Here is a 19,563-nt window from a genome sequence, read left to right as displayed (position 1 = left end):
CCGTCTTGGGCGCGCTTGCGCAACGCTCCTTTCTTGCCTGAACCGGCTCAGCTGACGTGCCCAGAAGATGAAGATGGCCGCCACGCTACTTGCGTGTCACGCAGTTTTTCACCCCGGCCCGGACTGCTGGGCGTCGGGGAAAGACGAGCCAGCGTCGGACCGCAGCGCAGGCGCGGTGGGAGGCCTCGCGTGCGCGCACCGCGGGTGGGCGCCTCTGCGGCGAGCGGCAGACGCTTCCCTTTCCCCGCTCGTCTTTTGGAGTAAAGCCACGCACGCCCCCAGCGGTGGTGGTTTGTGTTGAAAATCCGTCGCCACCGGTTCTTCTGTTGGTTGCAGGTACTGCTCTCTGCGACTTCCGGTTCAGATACCTCTAATCTTCGACAGGGGCCAATGTAAAGAAAAGGGTAGGCGATTGACCCTTCTCTCTCCTTCCCGGCACTGCACTCCAGCGCCTCCCCAAAATGCAGGGCTTCAGCGTCTCCTTGCACACTTTCCTCCCTGGGCATCAGAGCACAAGAGTCGACAAGAAATTGTAGAAAGTTCCACCACATTTAGTCATGGCGGGTGTTCAAAGCTTTGACTCTTAGAGACCCCTAAAGATAGAATCCAGGGTTCTCGCACTAGGATTCTTGGTTCTACCATGCTTTTGAACACGCTCTCTGTGCTACTCTTTCCTCATTTGCAGAACTGTGAGGATGGGTAAATGGGTGCTCTTGCCCTTGAGAATCTGAAGAGAGGTTCTCCTCTTCCGTCCCTCCTTTTTTGAAGCCAAGTCCAGCCAAAATGTGCTCTAAGTTTGCGAAGCCTGATGTTTTTATGAGAATACATCTTCCACAAAACTTTATTGAGCTGCCTGTCAGTTTAGTTTGGGGAGGTTCTGTGGTTTAAAAACCAAAATGAGAAGTATTGGTGGGTGAAGCCATTGGTCACATCACCATAGCTTGTGTTGTGGCAAAAACCTGTCTTTCCCCCCCCCCCCGCCCATCCCCAGTGCCTGATACATTCATTTGTCCCTCGTTCGACACAAGTTTAAACAAGTCCAGTTATACGGGGATTTTTTTTTTTTTTTCAGTAGTAAGTACTAAAGTACTGAACAATCATCATCAACTGGTTGGTTGAATCGGAGGATGTGGGACTGGGGATATGGAGGGGCGACTGTAAGTTATGCATGGATTTTCCACTGAGCAGAGGCTCTGTGCCCCTAACGCCGGAGTTGTTCAGGGGTCAACAATATACTTTAATGGCATATACCAAACGGCTTGAATTGGGGAAAAACTCAGGAGTAGACTGCCAACCTGATTAAAGCTGGTTATCTACTGTTGATAGAATATCTGACCTATATTTGTCTTCACCTTCAGATTGTCAGACAATTGGTGGGATCTCTCTTTGTAAACCACTTTATCTGTAGTAACTCAAATTCTGGCATACACACATACACAAATCATATTTACAAGTTTCCATTTCCAAAAAATGGGCCTCTGCTTCTTTTTTCTTTTTTTTTTTAATATTTATTTATTTGCCTGCATCTGGTCTTAGTTGCAGCACGCGGGATCTTTTAGCTGCTGCATGCGAGATCTCGTTCCCTGACCAGGGATGGTACCTGGGCCCCCTGCATTGGGAGCATGGAGTCTTAACCACTGGACCACCAGGGAAGTCCCAGGGCCTCTGCTCCTGAGTGATCTATTCCACTATACTTGTATTGGCCACAATCAGGAGCGTTGGAATCCTTACAAATGTCACACCATATGAAATTGTATGTATTTATTTTTGATACATAAGGAATTCATATTTGATGTATAATTCCTGTGCAATTTGTTCTAGGTTTTCTTTTATAAAACAATACAATCAGGTGTTGAAGCATGCTGTGAAAATATAAAATAGTTTGCTTTTACAATACTGTATTATACACTTCAGAGTTGGGTCATTTGATTTGTTGTCTACTAAAAAATAATCATGATCCAGTGAATAAATTATCTTGCTTGATTGAGCTTTCAAAGATCATATAAGCTCACAGCGAATTATCCTAGTAAAAAGAGAGGCTTCCATTCCTGAGAGCTCCTGAGAAAGTCCCCGGGGGGGAGAGCTGTGATTGGTTCATCTTTTGCCATGTGCACATGCTAAAAACAAATGCTGTGGCCTAAATGATGCATCTTGGTGCTGAACATTATGGTTCTGTAAATTTGTGAAGTTCTTTTTCAGAACCCTACACAAGAAACATAAGCCCCTACTTGTAAATTCTTTTGCCAAACTTAAAATTGTGAATGTAATCTGGATTTGTTTAAATTGTTTGCTTTCCTTGCTCACTCCAAATTGCAGAATGTACTTTTTTGCGCATGCTTATCATTAAGACATCTACTTCTAAAAACTAATGATGAAATAGTTGTATTGCCCCACATGTTACATTCTCATTTCCTTGTTCCTTTTCTTTCTTATGACCAATCTAAATGCCTGTAATATATAAAACCTCAGCTAACTCCAAGAAGACAGAGTAGTCTCACTTTCAGACTGACCCTCCTGCTAGCAGCAAATAAAGGCTTTTCCTTTGTTGCTCCCTTCTTGCTGACTTTATTTCAGGACTCTTGACAGTTTTATACTATGAGAAATTTTATACTATGTAAAAATCCTAAAAAATTTTCAAGCTAAAAAATAAAAACAAAGAAAAATTATAGCAATTTGGTCCACATTGGATCACCAGGAGATTATTAGGAACTGTTGGGAAGACAGGGGGATAGATGTTGAGAAGGCAGCACACATATGTCCATTACAATCTTGCTACTCAGATTGAGATCCATGGACTAGGGGCATCTTCATCAACTGAAGGCTTGTTAGAAGTGCAGAATTTCAGACCCCATACCAACGGAATCAGAATTTTCATTCTAAAATTTCCTCCAGTTCAGTCCTATGCACATTAATGTTTGATGAGAATTGCCTCACAACATTCAAGAATTCTGATGACCAGCGATGAAGTCCAAGCTGGAGATACAAATTAAAGCCATAGTTTTAGAGGAGATCACCTAGGCTAAAGGAGGAAGTATCCATTAGAGAAGCATAACACGATCTCTGGATCTCTGGGCACTGTGGGGAACCCTTTTGAGGTTTGTGACCAGAATTTAAAGTGAAAATAATCAGTTAAATGGGGTGATTTTTCTGGGCTTCCCTGGTGGTGCAGTGGTTAAGAATCCGCCTGTCAGTGCAGGGCACACGGGTTTGAGCCCTGGTCCGGGAAGATCCCACATGCTGCGGAGCAACTAAGCCCATGCGCCACAACTACTGAGCCTGCGCTCTATAGCCCATGAGCCACAACTACTGAGCCCGCGTGCCACAACTACTGAGCCTGCGCTCTAGAGCCTGTGCTCCACAACAAGAGAAGCCACCGCAATGAGAAGCCCGCGCACCACAACGAAGAGTAGCCCCCACTCTCCACTAGAGAAAGCCCGTGCGCAGCAACAGAGACCCAACGCAGCCAAAAATAAATAAAATTAAATTTTTAAAAAGTTGACATTTAAAAAAAAAATGTGTGATTTTCTTCAGGCACGTTAAGTAATGTTGAGGTTCCTGGTGTTGGAGCAGAGTTAGCATAATCCTCTGGACTTCTCCCAGAACTTCCTTTCATTAAGGAGTAAATTTCGTGCTGCTTAATACACGGAGCCCAGCCATGCCCGCTAATGGGATTTAATCTCCTAAAATTTCCCTCTTACCGGAAGTTTCCTCCTAAAGCAGCCCTAAACCCCCTCAGCAGTTGCAAGGCACACCTCCAGCCGCCAGGGGCCGCAGTGGCGCTCCTCACGGCCGGAAGCGAGTAGCTCAAGGGTGGTCTCGGCGTTTCCGCCGTGCGTCCGCAGCGGTACGCGCGGTCTTTACGTCGGAACCCTGGGAGTGTTTTCGGCCATTCATATTCGTAGCCGGTCGGCGCTCGGTTTTTCGGTTTTGTGCGCTCTCGGACTGAAAGGGTGACGGCGCCGCTAGGATGAAGCTCGTGAGGTGAGGAGGTGACCAGGCGGGGTGAGGACTGTGAGGGGATGGTCTGGACGGTGTGGGCCGGGAGCGGGAGGCTGGACTGCCCCAGAGGCTGGAGGCGCGAAAGCCGCGTGTGCGCGCGGCCTGCTTACGGCCTCCGGCGCCCGCCGCTCCCGTCCCATCTTGGCCGCGCCGCCGCGGCCGCTCGGGCCCGGGCTTCAGACTGGGTCGCGCGGGGATCCCCCGTATTTTCCAAGAAGTGGAGGTAAAGGTCGGGCCATGTTTTCCCACACAGAGTCTTCGAGGCCTTAGAGGTGCAGCTCCAGACTTACAAGCTCTTACTCCCGGTTTCTTACCGACTTTCATTTTGAGTAGAACTTGTGCTCTAGTCTAGGTTGCGTTTCTGGCTCGTCTCAGCCCTCAGGAGCCGGCAAATATAACTAGGTCCACGCTCCCTGAGAATGTGGGAGACATAAAAATACTAATGCGTAAGTAGTTTAAGTTAATGCGTTTTTCGTGATGAAACTACCACCGCACTTTGAAGAGTACTTAGAAGCTGCAGGAGTTTATCTGGAAATAATGAAACCCAATTCCGAAATGTTTCAAATCAGGGATGGACTTTTGACTCCATAAGTTGTTTTTTTTAGTGTGTTTTTCCCCCTTGTTGTTACTCACTAGACTTAATGTTATTCAACCGACATTTCCCCTTAAAATAGGACTTTGCTTTAGGAAAAGTCTCCCAACGTGGGACAGAATCTCTTTTCTGTATTTTTTGACTGATTACACAGATAATAGAGATTTCTTGTTCATTTCTGTTTAAATTTGGCCGGTTAGCTGAGCCTACTGAAGACTTGTTTACTGATTGGAGCAATTCATTCTAAACTACTTGCAAATAGATTGGATTTTGGTGTTTTTCCTTGAGGCTGAGAGCCTGCAGAGGTTTCTAATAACCCAGCCGGCAGTTACAAACTAGCTTAGCTAGTTTCTTGTCTGTTCAGTCAAGGATTGTCAGTGTTATTGGGCACCTGTTACACTGTGCTCTCATAATGTATTCTTTTTTTTCTTTTTTTCAAGACAGAGTCCGTGCCTTGTTGGAGCTTTATGTTTTGTGGTGAAGGTAGACAAGTAGATCGTTTGTAGTATGTTTGAAATAACATATAAAATCCTCATTGTTATATTCAGGGTGGTGTTTGTAGAGAGGGCATTTAAGGTTAACTTTTTGTCCATTTTTTTTCTTACAGTTTTATTGAGATGTAATTGGTGTACGGCACTGTATAACTTTAAGGTATACGGCATAGTTATTTGATTTACATCCATCACGAAGTGATTAACACAATAAGTTTAGTGAGCATCCATCATCTCATATAGGTACAAAATTAAAGAAATAGACAAAATTATTTTTCTTGTGATGCGGACTCAAGATTTACTTTCTTAGCTTTCATATATAACATACAGCAGTGTTAATTATATTTATCATGTTGTACATTACATCCCTAATACTTATTTATCTTATAACTGGAAGACTTCGTCCATTTTTATTTGAAGTATAACTTTGGGGGGAAACATCTCAGAATTTAAAGTTTATTTTTTCAATTTCTCAATACCTGCCAGTCTGAATCTGTAGTTAAGTTTTATGTCATACTCTTTGGAATCAGTTTGATTTAAAGATAGTGCGTGTTGTGACGGAATTTTCCTATGAATTTTAATGGCTGTACTGAATCCTATTCTGTGTCTTACACTATAGAAACAAAATTTCTAATAACTGGAGAATGTATTTTACGCCAGGAAAAATGGGTGTTTGTCTAACTGGTTTGCGGTTTTGGTTGACTTTTGTTATTTCTGTATCTCAGTTGGTGACACTGTTATACTGTCTCCCTAACCAAAAACCTGGGAGTCACCTTTGACTTCTTCCTCTTGATAATCCTGATAATCTGATAAGGTGCCAGGTTTTGGCAAATTTACCTACCTAATATAAGTATCTTTCACTATCCCGTTCTCTTTGATTTTTGAATTTAATAGTGTGAGTTTGGATACCATTTCAGTGCTATACTGAAGGATACCATTTTATCTGAATAGTTGAGTATTATCTGAATATCTTAAGTTACAGTAAGCAGAAAGAATTCAGGTAGTGAAGGATTCATCAGAAAATAATTTGAATTTGCTTGGTTCCTGGGCTCGGATAACTGTGTTTATTTCTCCTGCCCTCAATTAACCTTCCTTGCCACTCCAGTCGACACCACTAAGCTGTTCAGGCTCCCTTTTCTTCCCACCTGTGTTCTTTAATCTCACTTCTTAAAGTAAATATCTCATACAGTGAAATTCAGTGTGCATTTCCCAATTTTGAAAAATGTATACACCTGTGAAACCCAAACCGCTGCCTGGATAGTGAACTTCTGGATTCTGTTCTGTTTCATTGATCTATTTGTAGTTCCTGTGTCTTGATTACTTTAATCTATCTATTGCTCTAGCTGCCTAATTTGTCTTCCGATGTGGCACGCCACTCCATTGATGAAAACCCTTCAGTAGTTCTTCTAGGGGAATTCTTCAGCAGAGCTTGGGCATTCCATGAAAGGAACCTCTTCCCTACACATTTTCTTGGACTTAGTATTCCAACAGTAATACCTATAATTTCTGTGTACCTTGTGCTGTTTCTTACTATTATCTTTGCTCTTGTCTCTCTTCGCTGCATATTTCCAACTTTTCAGACTTCTTACTAGAAGTCCACTAAGATCTGACTCCTTCCTACCCACGCTACATTATATTCATGGTAAAAACCTGTGCATATCTCCATTGTGATTTAAATTTACGTAATTACTTTTAAAAAAATCTTTCATGTGTCTGTTCTGCCTTCTAGAGTTTGAGCTCCTTGGGGGCCTAGTCTTACTCATTTTTAATCCTCATTACCAAGCACAGAGACTACCAGATAATATATAATGATAAATATTATTTATCAAAGAAATATCCTTGGACTTGATAAAATGTATTTTAATTGTTTCAGAGGTTTTCTTACTTTCTGGTTTTCCTTTTATTTCCATATGGTAGACTGCTTGATTAATAAAGTATTTTATTTTTACTTGAATCCTGCCTGTTTCTAAAAATGATTTGAAAGAAATTTTATAAAAGTAGAAGTTATTACTGGATGGCACAATTAAAGTAAAAACAAGTTTTAAATTGATAATGGAAAGAAACCATTAGGTTAAAATTCTAGGCTAATATAGTTATATTAAATTTGAGCTAAGTTAAAGAATTCTTATCTGGTGAAATAAAGCATTACCAATTCATTAAGAGAGACTTTTTTTCTTGACAGCAAATATGGAAAGGGAAGGGATTCAACACAGTTTTTTCTTTATATGAGAACAAGTTTGGGACTTGCTTTATGCAAGACCAAGTAATTTCCCCTTTTTTGATGGCTGTCTATACCACTTAATATGTTGTATTTTAAGGCTGATTTCCCTTTAATCATTGAAACATTTTAGCCAACTTATTCAGTGCCTGTTACAATCCAGGATTAGATATAAAGTTCATGATCTTTAACCTCAAGGATAGACTAGTTGGGGGGAAAGTAGGTAATCCTACATTTAGTGTGATAGGGTATACAAAGTACATACTATAGACCAGAAATTTTGAATATGAATTGTATATTAGATCATATTGTAGGATTATTGTTCATTTTCCTAGATGTGATTGCGGTGTTATGGTTATGTGGGAGAAGGTCCTCATGAGAAAATGCATGCTGAAGTGACTGCAGTTTACTTTCAGATAATATGGTGACAGTGTAAGTGGGGGGGAGGGGGACACACAAATGGTAACATTTTCATAGTGTGTGAACCCTTCAGCTTTCTCTGCAATATTTCATAATAAAAAGTTGGAGAACAGAGGAATAGATGAAGAGGGGAATGGATGACTATTCAGTAAACGTTATTGAGGCACCTGGCTATCCAACTTGGGAAAATCATAAAGGCAGCTTCCTACCTCACATTGCACAGAAAAGAGACGAATTCCAGGTGGATTAAAACTCTAAATATAACAGTAGAAGAAAATAAGAGACTTTTTATAATCTTGGGGTGGGAATCATCTTTCTAAACAAATTACATACCCAAGAAGGATTCATAAATTTAACAACATAAAAATGAAAAAAAATCGTATGGCTAAAGAAAACCATGAACTTGAATTGCTGTGGCAAACTGATAGAAAATAAAAGAAGAATTCAACCTAATTGGAGTTGTGAATAACGTGAATAGGAAATTAACAGAAGAAATACAGATTTCTTGTATTCATGAAGAATTACTCAACAAGTGATAGGGAAAAGCAAATTGCCTTTTTTCCCCTATCAAATTGACCAAAAAAAGATTGGTGACAATTCGTGTTGGTGAGGATTTGCATAAATGAATTTGGTGGGGGTTTGCATAAATGTCTCTAAATGCTAAATGAGAACTAAAAGTTATAGAAGCCATTATAGTATGGCCCAGTTTCTGTAAAAGTAAATTTTATGTAAATGCTTATGTTTGCATATAAAATGGTCTAGAATATCCCCACATACCTGGAGGAGGGTTAGAAAAGGAGACTTTTACCTTATTTATACACATACAATAAGTGTATAATCTTTTAATACCAATTATAATGTATCATTTTTTTCAGTTTCATTGAAATATAATTGACATACTAAGTTTAAGGTGTACAGGATAATGACTTAACTTACATAAGCTGTGAAATGATCACCACAGTAAGTTTGTTAACATCCATCATCTCATATGTATACAAAAGAAAAGAAAAAAATGGCTTTTCTCTTGTGAGAACTTTCAGGATCTAGTCTCTTAGCAGTTTTCAGATATACCATACAGCAGTATTAACTATAGCCGTCATGTACATTATATCTCCAGTACTTACTATCTTATAATTGGAAGCTTGTGTTTTTTGGGCACTTTTATCCATGTAATTTCTTGATTTCAGTTTTGTGGCTTATAGTGACTTCAGGATCTATATGCATGGATCAGAGGTTAAGCTGTATAATGGCTTAGAGAATCAGAAATGTCCAAGTGACAATTTCTGTTACTGTGCTCTTTCATAAATGTTAAGGGTATCATTCAGGGAAAGCTGAAATTGTTATGCACGCTATTAACAGGAATTGGTGCAGATAGCGTCCATAGTAGGTTTTCAGCATCTAGAAATTTCACTCTTTGGCTTAATAAACATGTTTTTGAAGTGTTAAAAGTGAAAATTTATCATTTTATTCCTATTGTCTTTATAGATTTTTGATGAAATTGAGTCACGAAACTGTAACCATTGAATTAAAGAATGGAACACAGGTCCATGGAACAATCACAGGTATGGAGGTTGGACTGCGTTTATAACACTTTTTATTTCCTATCTCTTTCACCTGCAGGCCAGAATTCTTTGGTTTATGAATGTTTTATATAGTACAAATCTCATTCCTTTTGTCTGGATTATTTCATTGACCTTCTTATTTAAGCCTCACCTTAAGTTCTTGTGCTAAGACCAGACTGGATTCCCCAGCTTATCCTATGTGTGACTGCTGTTTTTCTGCTTTATGCCTTTTCTACTTTTGCCTGTACGTATCCCCTGGAATGTTGCATCTTCCGAAACACATATTACTTGTATCAGAATTTTGTGACCCCTGTTAGATTGTAAAGTCCTTGAAGATAGAGGATGGGGTTTCCATGTCTGATTATCCTGGGTAAAAAATATGTGGGAAATGGGATGGGGGTGATGAAGAACCATAATTTTATCTAAGCATAACATATTAGAGTATTACATTTGTCTTTTTTCTTAGCTGTCTAACTCTTTGATGATATTGTATGTATGATATGTAGTTTTATATTTAAAGCCACCGTGATTCTTCACTAATAGTAGCTGCTACCCCAAAAAAGGGCAAATTTTTAAAAGAATTGATGAAAGAAAATGCTATCTTAGCATATGGTACCATTCTACTCTCTGAAATATTTAAATTGTAAATTTATAAATAATTTTTTAACATGTAGATCCAGCATCTGAGTAAACAAGAGAAATATATAGTATTAAACTGATAATATTTGTGAGTCTGCTAGAACTTTGCAACACCAATTGCTATGAAAGGAAATCTGTATAGTTTAAGGTCTGATCGTATCTGAGGAAATGTAATTTCTGTCCTGTTAAAATTCCGTGATTTTAAACAGTGATTTAGTCTGCTCTTTTCTGAGCTGTGTGTTGTATGTTGTAGAGGAAGCAGAGTGTTCTTCCTGCTTGTTAGGAATTCAAAATGTAGTGGTGGAAGACACTCACAAAAGTAATGTAATGTAAGGTTTGCCTCACATACAGTAGGCACTTAATAAATGATGTCCCAGGAGGAAAATTTAGTAAATTGGGGGAGCAAAATCTAGTAAAAATCCAATTCCCTCCCCCACTGACAACCACTGTTTCAAGTTTCTTATATCCTGAATATATATTTTAGTCCTCACAATAGGGATAATCATATTATCTACCATAAGGACATTGAGGATTAAACTAAAATGCCTTAGCATGCAGTTCCTGGAACATAGAAAGAGATCATAAATCTTTTGGATTTTTTTCCCCTGTCCCTCGTTGTATCAAGTTCCCCAACAAGATGGAATGTATCAAAAGTCTATTAATTTTGGGAAAGAAGAATACAGAAGATTAGTAAACAGCAAGCTAAGGAAAAATCTAGTGAAGGAAAGATTTCTGATTTATACTGACATCATTACCAGTTGTAGAACAGATAATACTCTTCTGTAACATGGTACTAAAAGTGGCTTGATAGATTAATTGGTTGCTTTCCTTATTATGCTAATAACTGCCCTCTTTTTTCCCTCCAGGTGTAGATGTCAGCATGAATACACATCTTAAAGCTGTGAAAATGACCCTGAAGAACAGAGAACCTGTACAGCTGGAAACACTGAGTATTCGAGGAAATAACATTCGATATTTTATTCTGCCAGACAGCTTACCTCTGGATACACTTCTCGTGGATGTTGAACCGAAGGTGAAGTCTAAGAAGAGGGAAGCTGGTAAGTTTGAAGGATTATAAACATTTTTGTGTCTGGTGTATTTATACCCTAATTCGCTATTGAAAATATGTTTATATTTGCAAACAACACGGGTTGGTTGGTTTGTTTTAATTGCCTCTACTTACCATGAGTACATACAGTGTTTCTTACAGTTCCTGGTATTGCTATTCAAAAGACTGATGTTGTTCTTACTTCCTGTCCCTTTGTGCACGGCCTGGTCCCCTAATCCCTGCACACTTTGAAAGATTTGGAGATTGAGTCTTTTTTTTTTTAATAAATTTATTTATTTATATTTATTTATTTTTGGCTGCACTGGGTCTTTGTTGCTGCGTGCGGGCTTTCTCTAGTTGCTGCGAGCAGGGGCTACTCTTCATTGTGGTGTGCGGGCTTCTCATTGCAGTGTTTTCTCTTGTTGTGGAGCACGGCCTCTAGGCGTGCAGGCTTCAGTAGTTGTAGAATGCGGGCTCAGTAGTTGTGGCTCGCGGGCTCTAGAGCGCAGGCTCAGTAGTTGTGGTGCACAGGCTTAGTTGCTCCGAGGCCTGTGGAATCTTCCCGAACCAGGGATCGAACCCTTGTCCCCTGCATTGGCAGGGGGGTTCTTAACCACTGCGCCACTAGGGAAGCCCAGAGATTGACTCATTATTCCTGCTATTCTGAAATTTCTTAATGACTTAGCATTTTGTCCACTGTTGTTCTGGGTACTTGGTGGACCCTTTCAGTATGGATATTCTTGCCATTTAGAGGTAAGAAATTTACTTGTGTAACGTTGATAAATTTCTTCTGTTTTGCTCGTTCTGTTCTTTCTTCCTGGAATTCTTAATCATTGGGTCTTCTGACTGATTCCTTCTGAGTCTTTTATTTTTCCTCTCTGTCTTTTATTCTGTACTTGGTGTTGTTTTCTCTGGTTTCTCTTTTTATTTGATCTCTTAGTTTGGTCTTTATGTTGAAGGTTTTACTATAGTATCTTGCATTTTGGCCATCTGTTGTTTAAGAAGGACTCTGAAAAGAGAACTTTTGGGAATGGAGGCTGAACTCCTTAGAGGGTGGGTTCAAAGTAAGTTGGCTTCTCTACTGAGGAGACCTAAAATTTCAGGATCTGGAAGTCTCTTCTGGAGCTGGTTTTCTCAGAAAAAGATTCTAGTCACCTACTGTGGGAGACATATGTCTGGCAGCCAGCATTACAGGAGAAGGGCAGGAGAAAGGGGCTGATATTAAACACAATGATTTTGAGACTTTTCCTTCCACTCACACTAAGAAGTATATTGTACTTTACATCATGACCTATTCATACATATAAATGAAACAGAAGCTTCAGGAAGAATTATTTAGTCTTAATACATGCAGATGCCCTTAACCTTCCTATCCTATTCTCTTTCAGTTAAAAAAAAAAAAAAATTCAGGTTGTAACACATAGCTTGAAAAACGCTGACTTGATCCCCCTGTTCCTTCCCTCCAGCTCTGTGACTTTTGCTGCCATCCACTTTCCATGTGTTTTCAAATCTGAAGCCTTTCTGTCTCAAGGTCTTTGGGTTACTTTTATCTTTTCTTTCCTACCTACCTGTCAGGGAAATAATGATTAGCTTTGCAAGGTGGGGAAGAGGACTAGCCAATCTACTGCTCTGCATAAGGATTGTCAACCTTTCCCCCCCAACCCTGTTTTCAGCCCCCTGCCTCATCATCTCACCCCTGGCTTCCAAGGTCCTAGGTCTTTTAGAAGTTATTCTTCCTTTACTAAACATCTGTAGTTCTCAGTCTATTTTCTGACTTAAAAAATTTGTTGAAATCTTTCAACCACTGTGTTTTTTCTGCATTTGTTTTTTCCCCCTTATGGATATTTGCCATTTTTATTCCTTTTCTATCATGAATAGTACTTCAGAGGGAATTAGAGATAAGTGTGGTTAATCTGCCTTGTTTTAAGAGAAGTGCTAGACTTAACTCTGTTGCTTTGAATGGTAAGACTAGGAACAATTGGTAGAAATGTCAAGATTTTTTAAATATTCATAGATGTCTGAAAATGAAAAGTTCAGAGCTAGGATGACCAGGTAACAAGGATATTGCTACTGGATTAAAGTACTAGGTTATGATTAGATCAGATGACTTAAGATTCTGAAAAGTCAGGAAGTTTTTATTTGATGTAATATGTTTTAAGTTTTCTTGGCATGAATTAACTAACTTGGATTCTATACAGTAACAGAAACATCTGGCACATAGTGTTTGTGTTCTGTTCCGTTCGTATTATATCTTTTTCATCTTGTGTGAGGTTCAAATCATTTGTATTTTATTTTGTGGTGAATTTGAGGCACGATACAAAGAAAAAATATTTTAAAACTTGATGAATTTCTCAGTAAATAAAGTCAAATGAAACAAATATTAAGGTATTAGTAGGCCAGCAATTCTTGGTTCTGTATGGTAAACTGTTGGGAAAGGGTGACTGAGGTTACATTTGAGAGAAGCTGAATTAAACTTTTCTTTACTGTAGGTACTGTTTGTGGTGGCCAGGTAACATCAGCACAGAAGAGAATTCCCTTTACTTTGTTTTTCTCTTCCCTCAGTTGCAGGAAGAGGCCGAGGCCGAGGAAGAGGAAGAGGACGTGGCCGAGGCAGAGGAAGAGGGGGTCCTAGGCGATAATATCTCTCAAGACTACTATTTCGAAGTAGTAGGTATTATGGGATATTTTTTTGTACAGGTTTTGTTTGTTTATGGCAGGCGAGGAAGAGGAAGAAGACATGGCCAGGGCAGAGGAAGAGGGGGTCCTAAGCGATAATGTCTCTCAAGATTACTGTTTCAAAGTGATAGGTACTATGGGATATTTTTTGTACAGGTTTTGTTTGTTTATGGCAGACGAAGAAGAAGAAGACGTGGCAGAGGAAGACTACGTGGCTAAGTTAGAAGATGGTGGAGTCCTAAGCAAACTGTGTCTCTCAAAGTTATGGTTTTAAAGTGATCGATGCCCTGGCTGCTTTTTGTACAGGCTTTGTTTGTTTGTGGCAGTTTTTAATAAACATAAATGTAGGACAGAGTTGTCTATTGACTATATCATATTAATTTTTAATAGTTCATATATATATTCATGATACAAACACAATAAGACCTAAGCATTACTACTAGGCAGTCCCAGAATAATTCCAATCTTAGATCAGGCTTTTAATTTTTTGAACTAAAATATTTCTTTTATGAATATATGTAGAATATACACCTTTTTATATCACATGCACTGACTATGCGTTTTTTTTTGTTTTGTTTTGTTTTTTTAACATCTTTATTGGAGTATAATTGCTTTACAATGGTGTGTTAGTTTCTGCTTTATAACAGAGTGAATCAGTTATACATATACATATGTTCCCATATCTCTTCCCTCTTGCGTCTCCCTCCCTCCCGCCCTGACTACGCGTTTTATTGTTTTACCTTGACTCCATTCTGTGGAACCTTCCTACAAGTGAAAAAAGTTCTTTTTGGTACTTAAGAAACTAAAGTCCTGTGGAATGAGGTATAAAATTGATTCTCCTTTCCTGAGTTTTATTCCATGGAGACTTAGGTTCTTAGTAAATGGTGATGATCATCTTCTAAATTAAGGAGTCATTGCTTTTGTTGTCATTGTTAATGGTTTTTTTGGTTTTATTTTACTTTTTTTTGGCCGCACTGCAGGGCATGTGGGATCCTAGTTCCCTGACTAGGGATTGAACCCATGCCCCCTGCATTTGAATTGAGGCATCCTAACCACTGGACCCAGGGAAGTCCCTGTTTTACTTTTTTAATAGGTTCTTAATAGAATATAGTTTGGGGGGGGGGGGTTTTTTAATTTTATTTTTGGCTGCGTTGGGTCTTCGTTGCTGCACGCAGGCTTTCTCTAGTTGTGGCGAGCGGGGGCTACTCTTCATTGTGGTGCATGGACTTAACATTGCAGTGGCTTCTCGTTGCAGAGCACGGGCTCTAGGGTGCGTGGGCTTCAGTAGTTGTGGCTTGCGGGCTCTAGAGCACAGGCTCAGTAGTTGTGGCGCACGGACTTGGTTGCTCCGCGGCATGTGGGATCTTCCTGGACCAGGGATCGAACCCATGTCCCCTGCATTGGCAGGCGGATTCTTAACCAAATACTTTTTACAAGTAGTCCTTTAAGAACAAAAGGAAGAAGACTTCTTTGCCAAAAACTGGATTCTTTCTGGTCATTAATAAGGATTTTTAAAAAAATTGTTTTAATTGGTTAGATTTAGAGGAAAAATACTTGTCAGTGTATAGTTTCTTACAAAGCTTACTACTGTTTGTTTATATACTAAGGAAAAAAACCTAACTGAGGATTGAACTAGATCTGTGTTTTCATATAATCATGTATGTGGGTTTGTTTGTTTAATGAGAAGGAAATGTTCTGCAAAGACTGTTATCAAAAAAGGAAGTTTAGGCCTTGTAGGGAAGTTAATGTAATTGAGATGGCGAGAGCATTTGTGTGTGGTATGTGTATGTGTGTATCTCATTCTTTTCCATCCTTTGTTGGTACTCCTATTAATTGAACGCAAGCAGAAGGCAAGGGAACACAGTGATGCATCAAGGTGGAAAGATTTGAAGGGGACAAACAGAAAAGCACAAGTAGTGAGTAAACAAACATAAGTTGACTCCTGCCCTCCTGGAGCTTATAGGCTAAAAGGGAAACAGATATACATTGATACGTAATTGCAAATTGTGAATACTCTGATAAAGAATACTTTGTATTATCTTGTCTGTTTTAAAAGCAGTGGAGACTCATATTGATTTTAAGTCGAATGCCAATAACAAAGGATTTTTAAGCGTGCCTCGGGGTCTTAGTTCTCAGATGACAGGTGGAACCTGTACCCTCTGCAGTGGGGCGCAGAGTCCTAACCACTGGACCGCCAGGGGAGTCCCCTAACTGTGTCTTTGTGAATTTTAACGTCTATAAGTTTGTAGTGTGAAACCAGTCTAGTAACACTGTTTAAATGTAAGGCTAAACCCTAGTGGGTACTAGATTGAGTTTTTCAGCTTTAATAATAGTTATTTTATCAGCAAAAGTGAATTTATTTGAGAATAGCCAGAAGAATTGCAATTTGGCATATACAAACTATGGCAGGCCATAGGCAAATCCAGAGAACCAGGAAGGGGAGCTTGCTTTTATAGGGCATGTGGGTGGGGACCTTGGGAGGGGCAGTAATAAGCAGAGTCCTTTGCAGGAAGAGGCTTCTCATTGGTTGGGTGACTACAGTTTCTGATTGGCTGGGCTGCCCTTGGGAAAAGAGCCGTTTTCTTCCTGCTGGATAGCAAAGTAGGCATCACCTTCCTGTCCAGATGTAGGGCCACGTCTCTTCCTGTTTGAAGTAATTGGGTTTGCAGTGAAGCTGGCCAGTTGGACAGCAGAACTTTCCTTATTGTCTTGTTCCCTCTGGTTTTGCAGGGGAGGCTTCACCATGTGTGTGGTATTACAAGAAGCAGTAATGCCTTCTGTTTTTATGTTTTTGGGGGTTTTTTGTTTGTTTGTTTTTTTCTGGCTGTGCCACTCAGCTTGTGGGATCTTAGTTCCCCAACCCTGGGATCGAACCCAGGCCCTCAGCAGTGAAAGCACGAAGTCCTAACCACTGGACCACCGGGGAATTCCCAGTCTGATATCTTTTAAAGCTTAAGATTTTATTTGTGAAATTTGGGGATTTGTTTAAAGAAAGTTATTGTGAGTTTAAACAGAAAACTAAGTGAAATAATAGAGAAATTGTATTTCACAACATGTTTTAATCTATAATTAGGTTGGTTAAGCAAGGATGGCTTAGTATTTTGAAATGTATTATGTTCAGCAGTCAAAATACACACAATCTTCTATAATAGATATCAGAATAGCATTTAATAACACAACACTCATTCCTGAAAACCTAAAATGGACTTTCCTCATCATGTTAAGGAAGAATTTTCTATCTTAAAGCAACAGCAGACATTTCTAGAGACATTCCAATTAAAACAACCAAAGAATATATCTGACATTGGTCTTTATTTAATGTAAAAAATTTTTGTGAATCCACAAAATAAGAGGTATACTTTTGAGAAGGAAGAGAAATTTTGCAGTATTACTGTTTTCTCTGCAGGAACATGGTAGTATTCCATTTATCTGAACCAGCCTTTCTTCTCAGTAAAAGTTTTAAAGTTCTGTGTATTTCCTATATTTTGAGTAAGGTCAGTATATAACATGAGATTCAGTTTACAAAAGAATAATAGCAAAAGCTCTAGATGTCAAATGCAGTAGATTCTTGCTATTGACGGTAGTTAGGTTCTATAAAGTTGCTGTGAACCCTGAATTAGTGAATAGTGAACCATTGCTCCTAGGAGGAACACAGGTTCTCTGTGTATGAGTCTCTGGTCACGGCATTTTCATCAACTCATCAATGCATAACCTCGTTTTATGTGTGTTTTCTGTTTAAAAACACCTTATTTAGTATATATTGTTTCATTTACATTGAATTCACAATCTACAGCACTGTAATGTATGCCTGAACAGAGTTTTTCTAAGACATGTATTTTTTCCAAATGGCACATCACAGCCTTCTTGCTTTATGGATACTAGATAGCACTATGCTTGGGGGCCATTTTAAACAAACTCACCACCAAAAAGCACAAAAGTACCAAAAAACTGTGGCACTAAATTGACCATGAAGGATGTTTGTTTACCATATGAGACCAGAAACAAAAGGCACTGTCACTTTATTCAGCCTCAGCCTGGAGCAACCAGGTGGCACATCAGGTAGCGTTTTTTTGCTGCTCTAAAGCATGCATGGTCCATGCATGACCATGGAAGCACCATTAGTACTGATTTTGGAGTTACAAATAAATTTTAGCAAGGAAGTGACTTCCCGAGTACAGAATGATTAATGATGATTGACCATACTTAACATATTTTGGTAAGGTTATTCTGAAGTATTTTGTGTATTTTGTTACTATAGTGAGGGATATCTTATCCCACTATTTGAATTCTAACAATTTCACCTATTCTAAGATGGATTTTTTAAATATATTTTAATATCTCTGAAATTGAGATGCATCTTAAATGGTATAAATTTAGATTTGGTATCAAACTTAAATCATCAAGCTTTTTTCTTTGTTAGTAGTACATACAATAACAAGTGCATCCAAAAATTGATGTCTTAGATTTGGTGAACTACAGAAATTATGGTGTGATTCATATGGCTCTTAAGTAGAGCCATACTCTACTTTGTCTTTAAAGGATAATATGCATTGTGAATCTGCAAGGAGAGTAAATATTTTCCATGTTTTCTAGAACTTTGTAATTTTCTCCTCTTTGAGTGCTTGAGGAACAGTGGCAAAAATCAGTTCTAGCTTTTTAAAAATTCCTGAGCCATGAAGTAAAAAATAGTACCATATTCCAGTGTAGGAAGACTGACCAGTGTAAAGATAGAAATTCTCTCCAATTTATAGGTTTAGTGCAATTACCTTGGTGAATTTTTAAGTAACTTCTTTACTGACAGTATGTCAACTAATACGTACTTAATGCTTATTCTGTGCCCAGTTTTTCTGATTAATTTATAGATTTAATGAAATTGCCAAAAGGGTTTTTTTAATGGACAATAACTATTCCTCCCATTTGACAAATATTTGGGTACTTAACTCTGCCAGGTTCTGTGCTAATAAGCCCTTTACATGTTATTTCTTTTTTTTTTTAATAACTCACCTTTTAAAATTTTTTATTTATTTATTTTTTAATTTTTTGGCTGCATCGGGTCTTAGTTGCAGCACATGGGATTTTCATTGAGGCATGCGGGATCTTTTGTCGCAGCACGTGGGCTCTTTGTTGCAGTGCGCGGGCTTCTCTCTAATTGTGGCATGCGGGTTTTCTATAGTTGTGGTGCACAGGCTCCAGGGCGCGTGGGCTCTGTAGTTTGCAGCATGCAAGCTCTCTAGTTGAAGCTGTGTGAGCTCAGTAGTTGCAGTGCACGGGCTTAGCTGCCCTGTGGCATGTGGGAACCCAGGGATTGAACCCTCGTCCCCTGCATTGGAAGGTGGATTCTTTACCACTGGACCACCAGGGAAGTCCCCTACATGTTATTTCTTTTAACCCTCGGAGCAGCTCTGTAGCAGAAAGAAAACTTGTGCCCAGAGAGGTTAGATAACTGCCTAAAGTCTGAGTTAGGAAGCAGCAGAGCTAGAATTTAGATGCAAGTCTCTTAAGAACCCTGTGTTTTTAACTGGTAAATTGGTTCCATGTTCATTCTGAAGAAGGAATAGGCTGTAGGAGATTCATTATCTTTCTAGAAAGGAATTAGAAAGGTGTGGGAGAACTTAACCTTACTAGATACCAAACATTGTAAAATATTAAAATCAAAGGAAATTATCTTGATACTCATGCAGTTTTCAGCCAGATTTCATTTTTGGTTTATCAAGTAATTTTTTAATAGTGCTTATTGCTATGAAGGTAGAAGACCATTTGGAATAGGTTAATGGGAATCTAAATTGAAAAACTTTAAGCGGGTTAAGATATGTCAGAAGTCTTAAATTTTTTTCTGTACTTTGATGCAGGATTCCATTTGAGAGTCCAAGGGAAAAACGTTGACAGCATGCTCATTATATTTCTTAATTAAAAAGGAA

General features: G+C 39.0%; 1 protein-coding gene across 7 annotated transcripts; it reads left to right on the top strand.

The window, feature by feature from the left end:
- Positions 1–198: 198 nt before the first annotated feature.
- SNRPD1 (small nuclear ribonucleoprotein D1 polypeptide) lies at positions 199–13,997 on the top strand. 7 transcript variants are annotated; one of them, XM_082353626.1, is made up of 6 exons: positions 3,874–3,981; positions 5,199–5,242; positions 9,206–9,282; positions 10,788–10,979; positions 13,532–13,636; positions 13,802–13,997. In XM_082353626.1, exons 3-5 carry the CDS (start codon positions 9,213–9,215, stop codon positions 13,606–13,608), a joined length of 339 nt encoding a protein of 112 aa, XP_082209752.1. In that variant the 5' UTR covers positions 3,874–3,981; positions 5,199–5,242; positions 9,206–9,212; the 3' UTR covers positions 13,609–13,636; positions 13,802–13,997. The 7 variants fall into 7 exon arrangements, with proteins under 7 accessions (XP_082209753.1, XP_082209750.1, XP_082209749.1 ...); XM_082353627.1 differs by lacking the exons at positions 3,874–3,981; positions 5,199–5,242 and adding an exon at positions 199–336; XM_082353624.1 differs by lacking the exon at positions 5,199–5,242 and having other exon boundaries at positions 3,826–3,981; positions 13,532–13,640; positions 13,822–13,997.
- Positions 13,998–19,563: the final 5,566 nt, after the last annotated feature.

Source organism: Balaenoptera borealis, assembly GCF_965194805.1.
Source record: "Balaenoptera borealis genome assembly, chromosome: 14".
Classification (NCBI taxonomy): Eukaryota; Metazoa; Chordata; class Mammalia; order Artiodactyla; family Balaenopteridae; genus Balaenoptera; species Balaenoptera borealis.
This window is presented reverse-complemented; position numbering and strand designations above follow the sequence as displayed.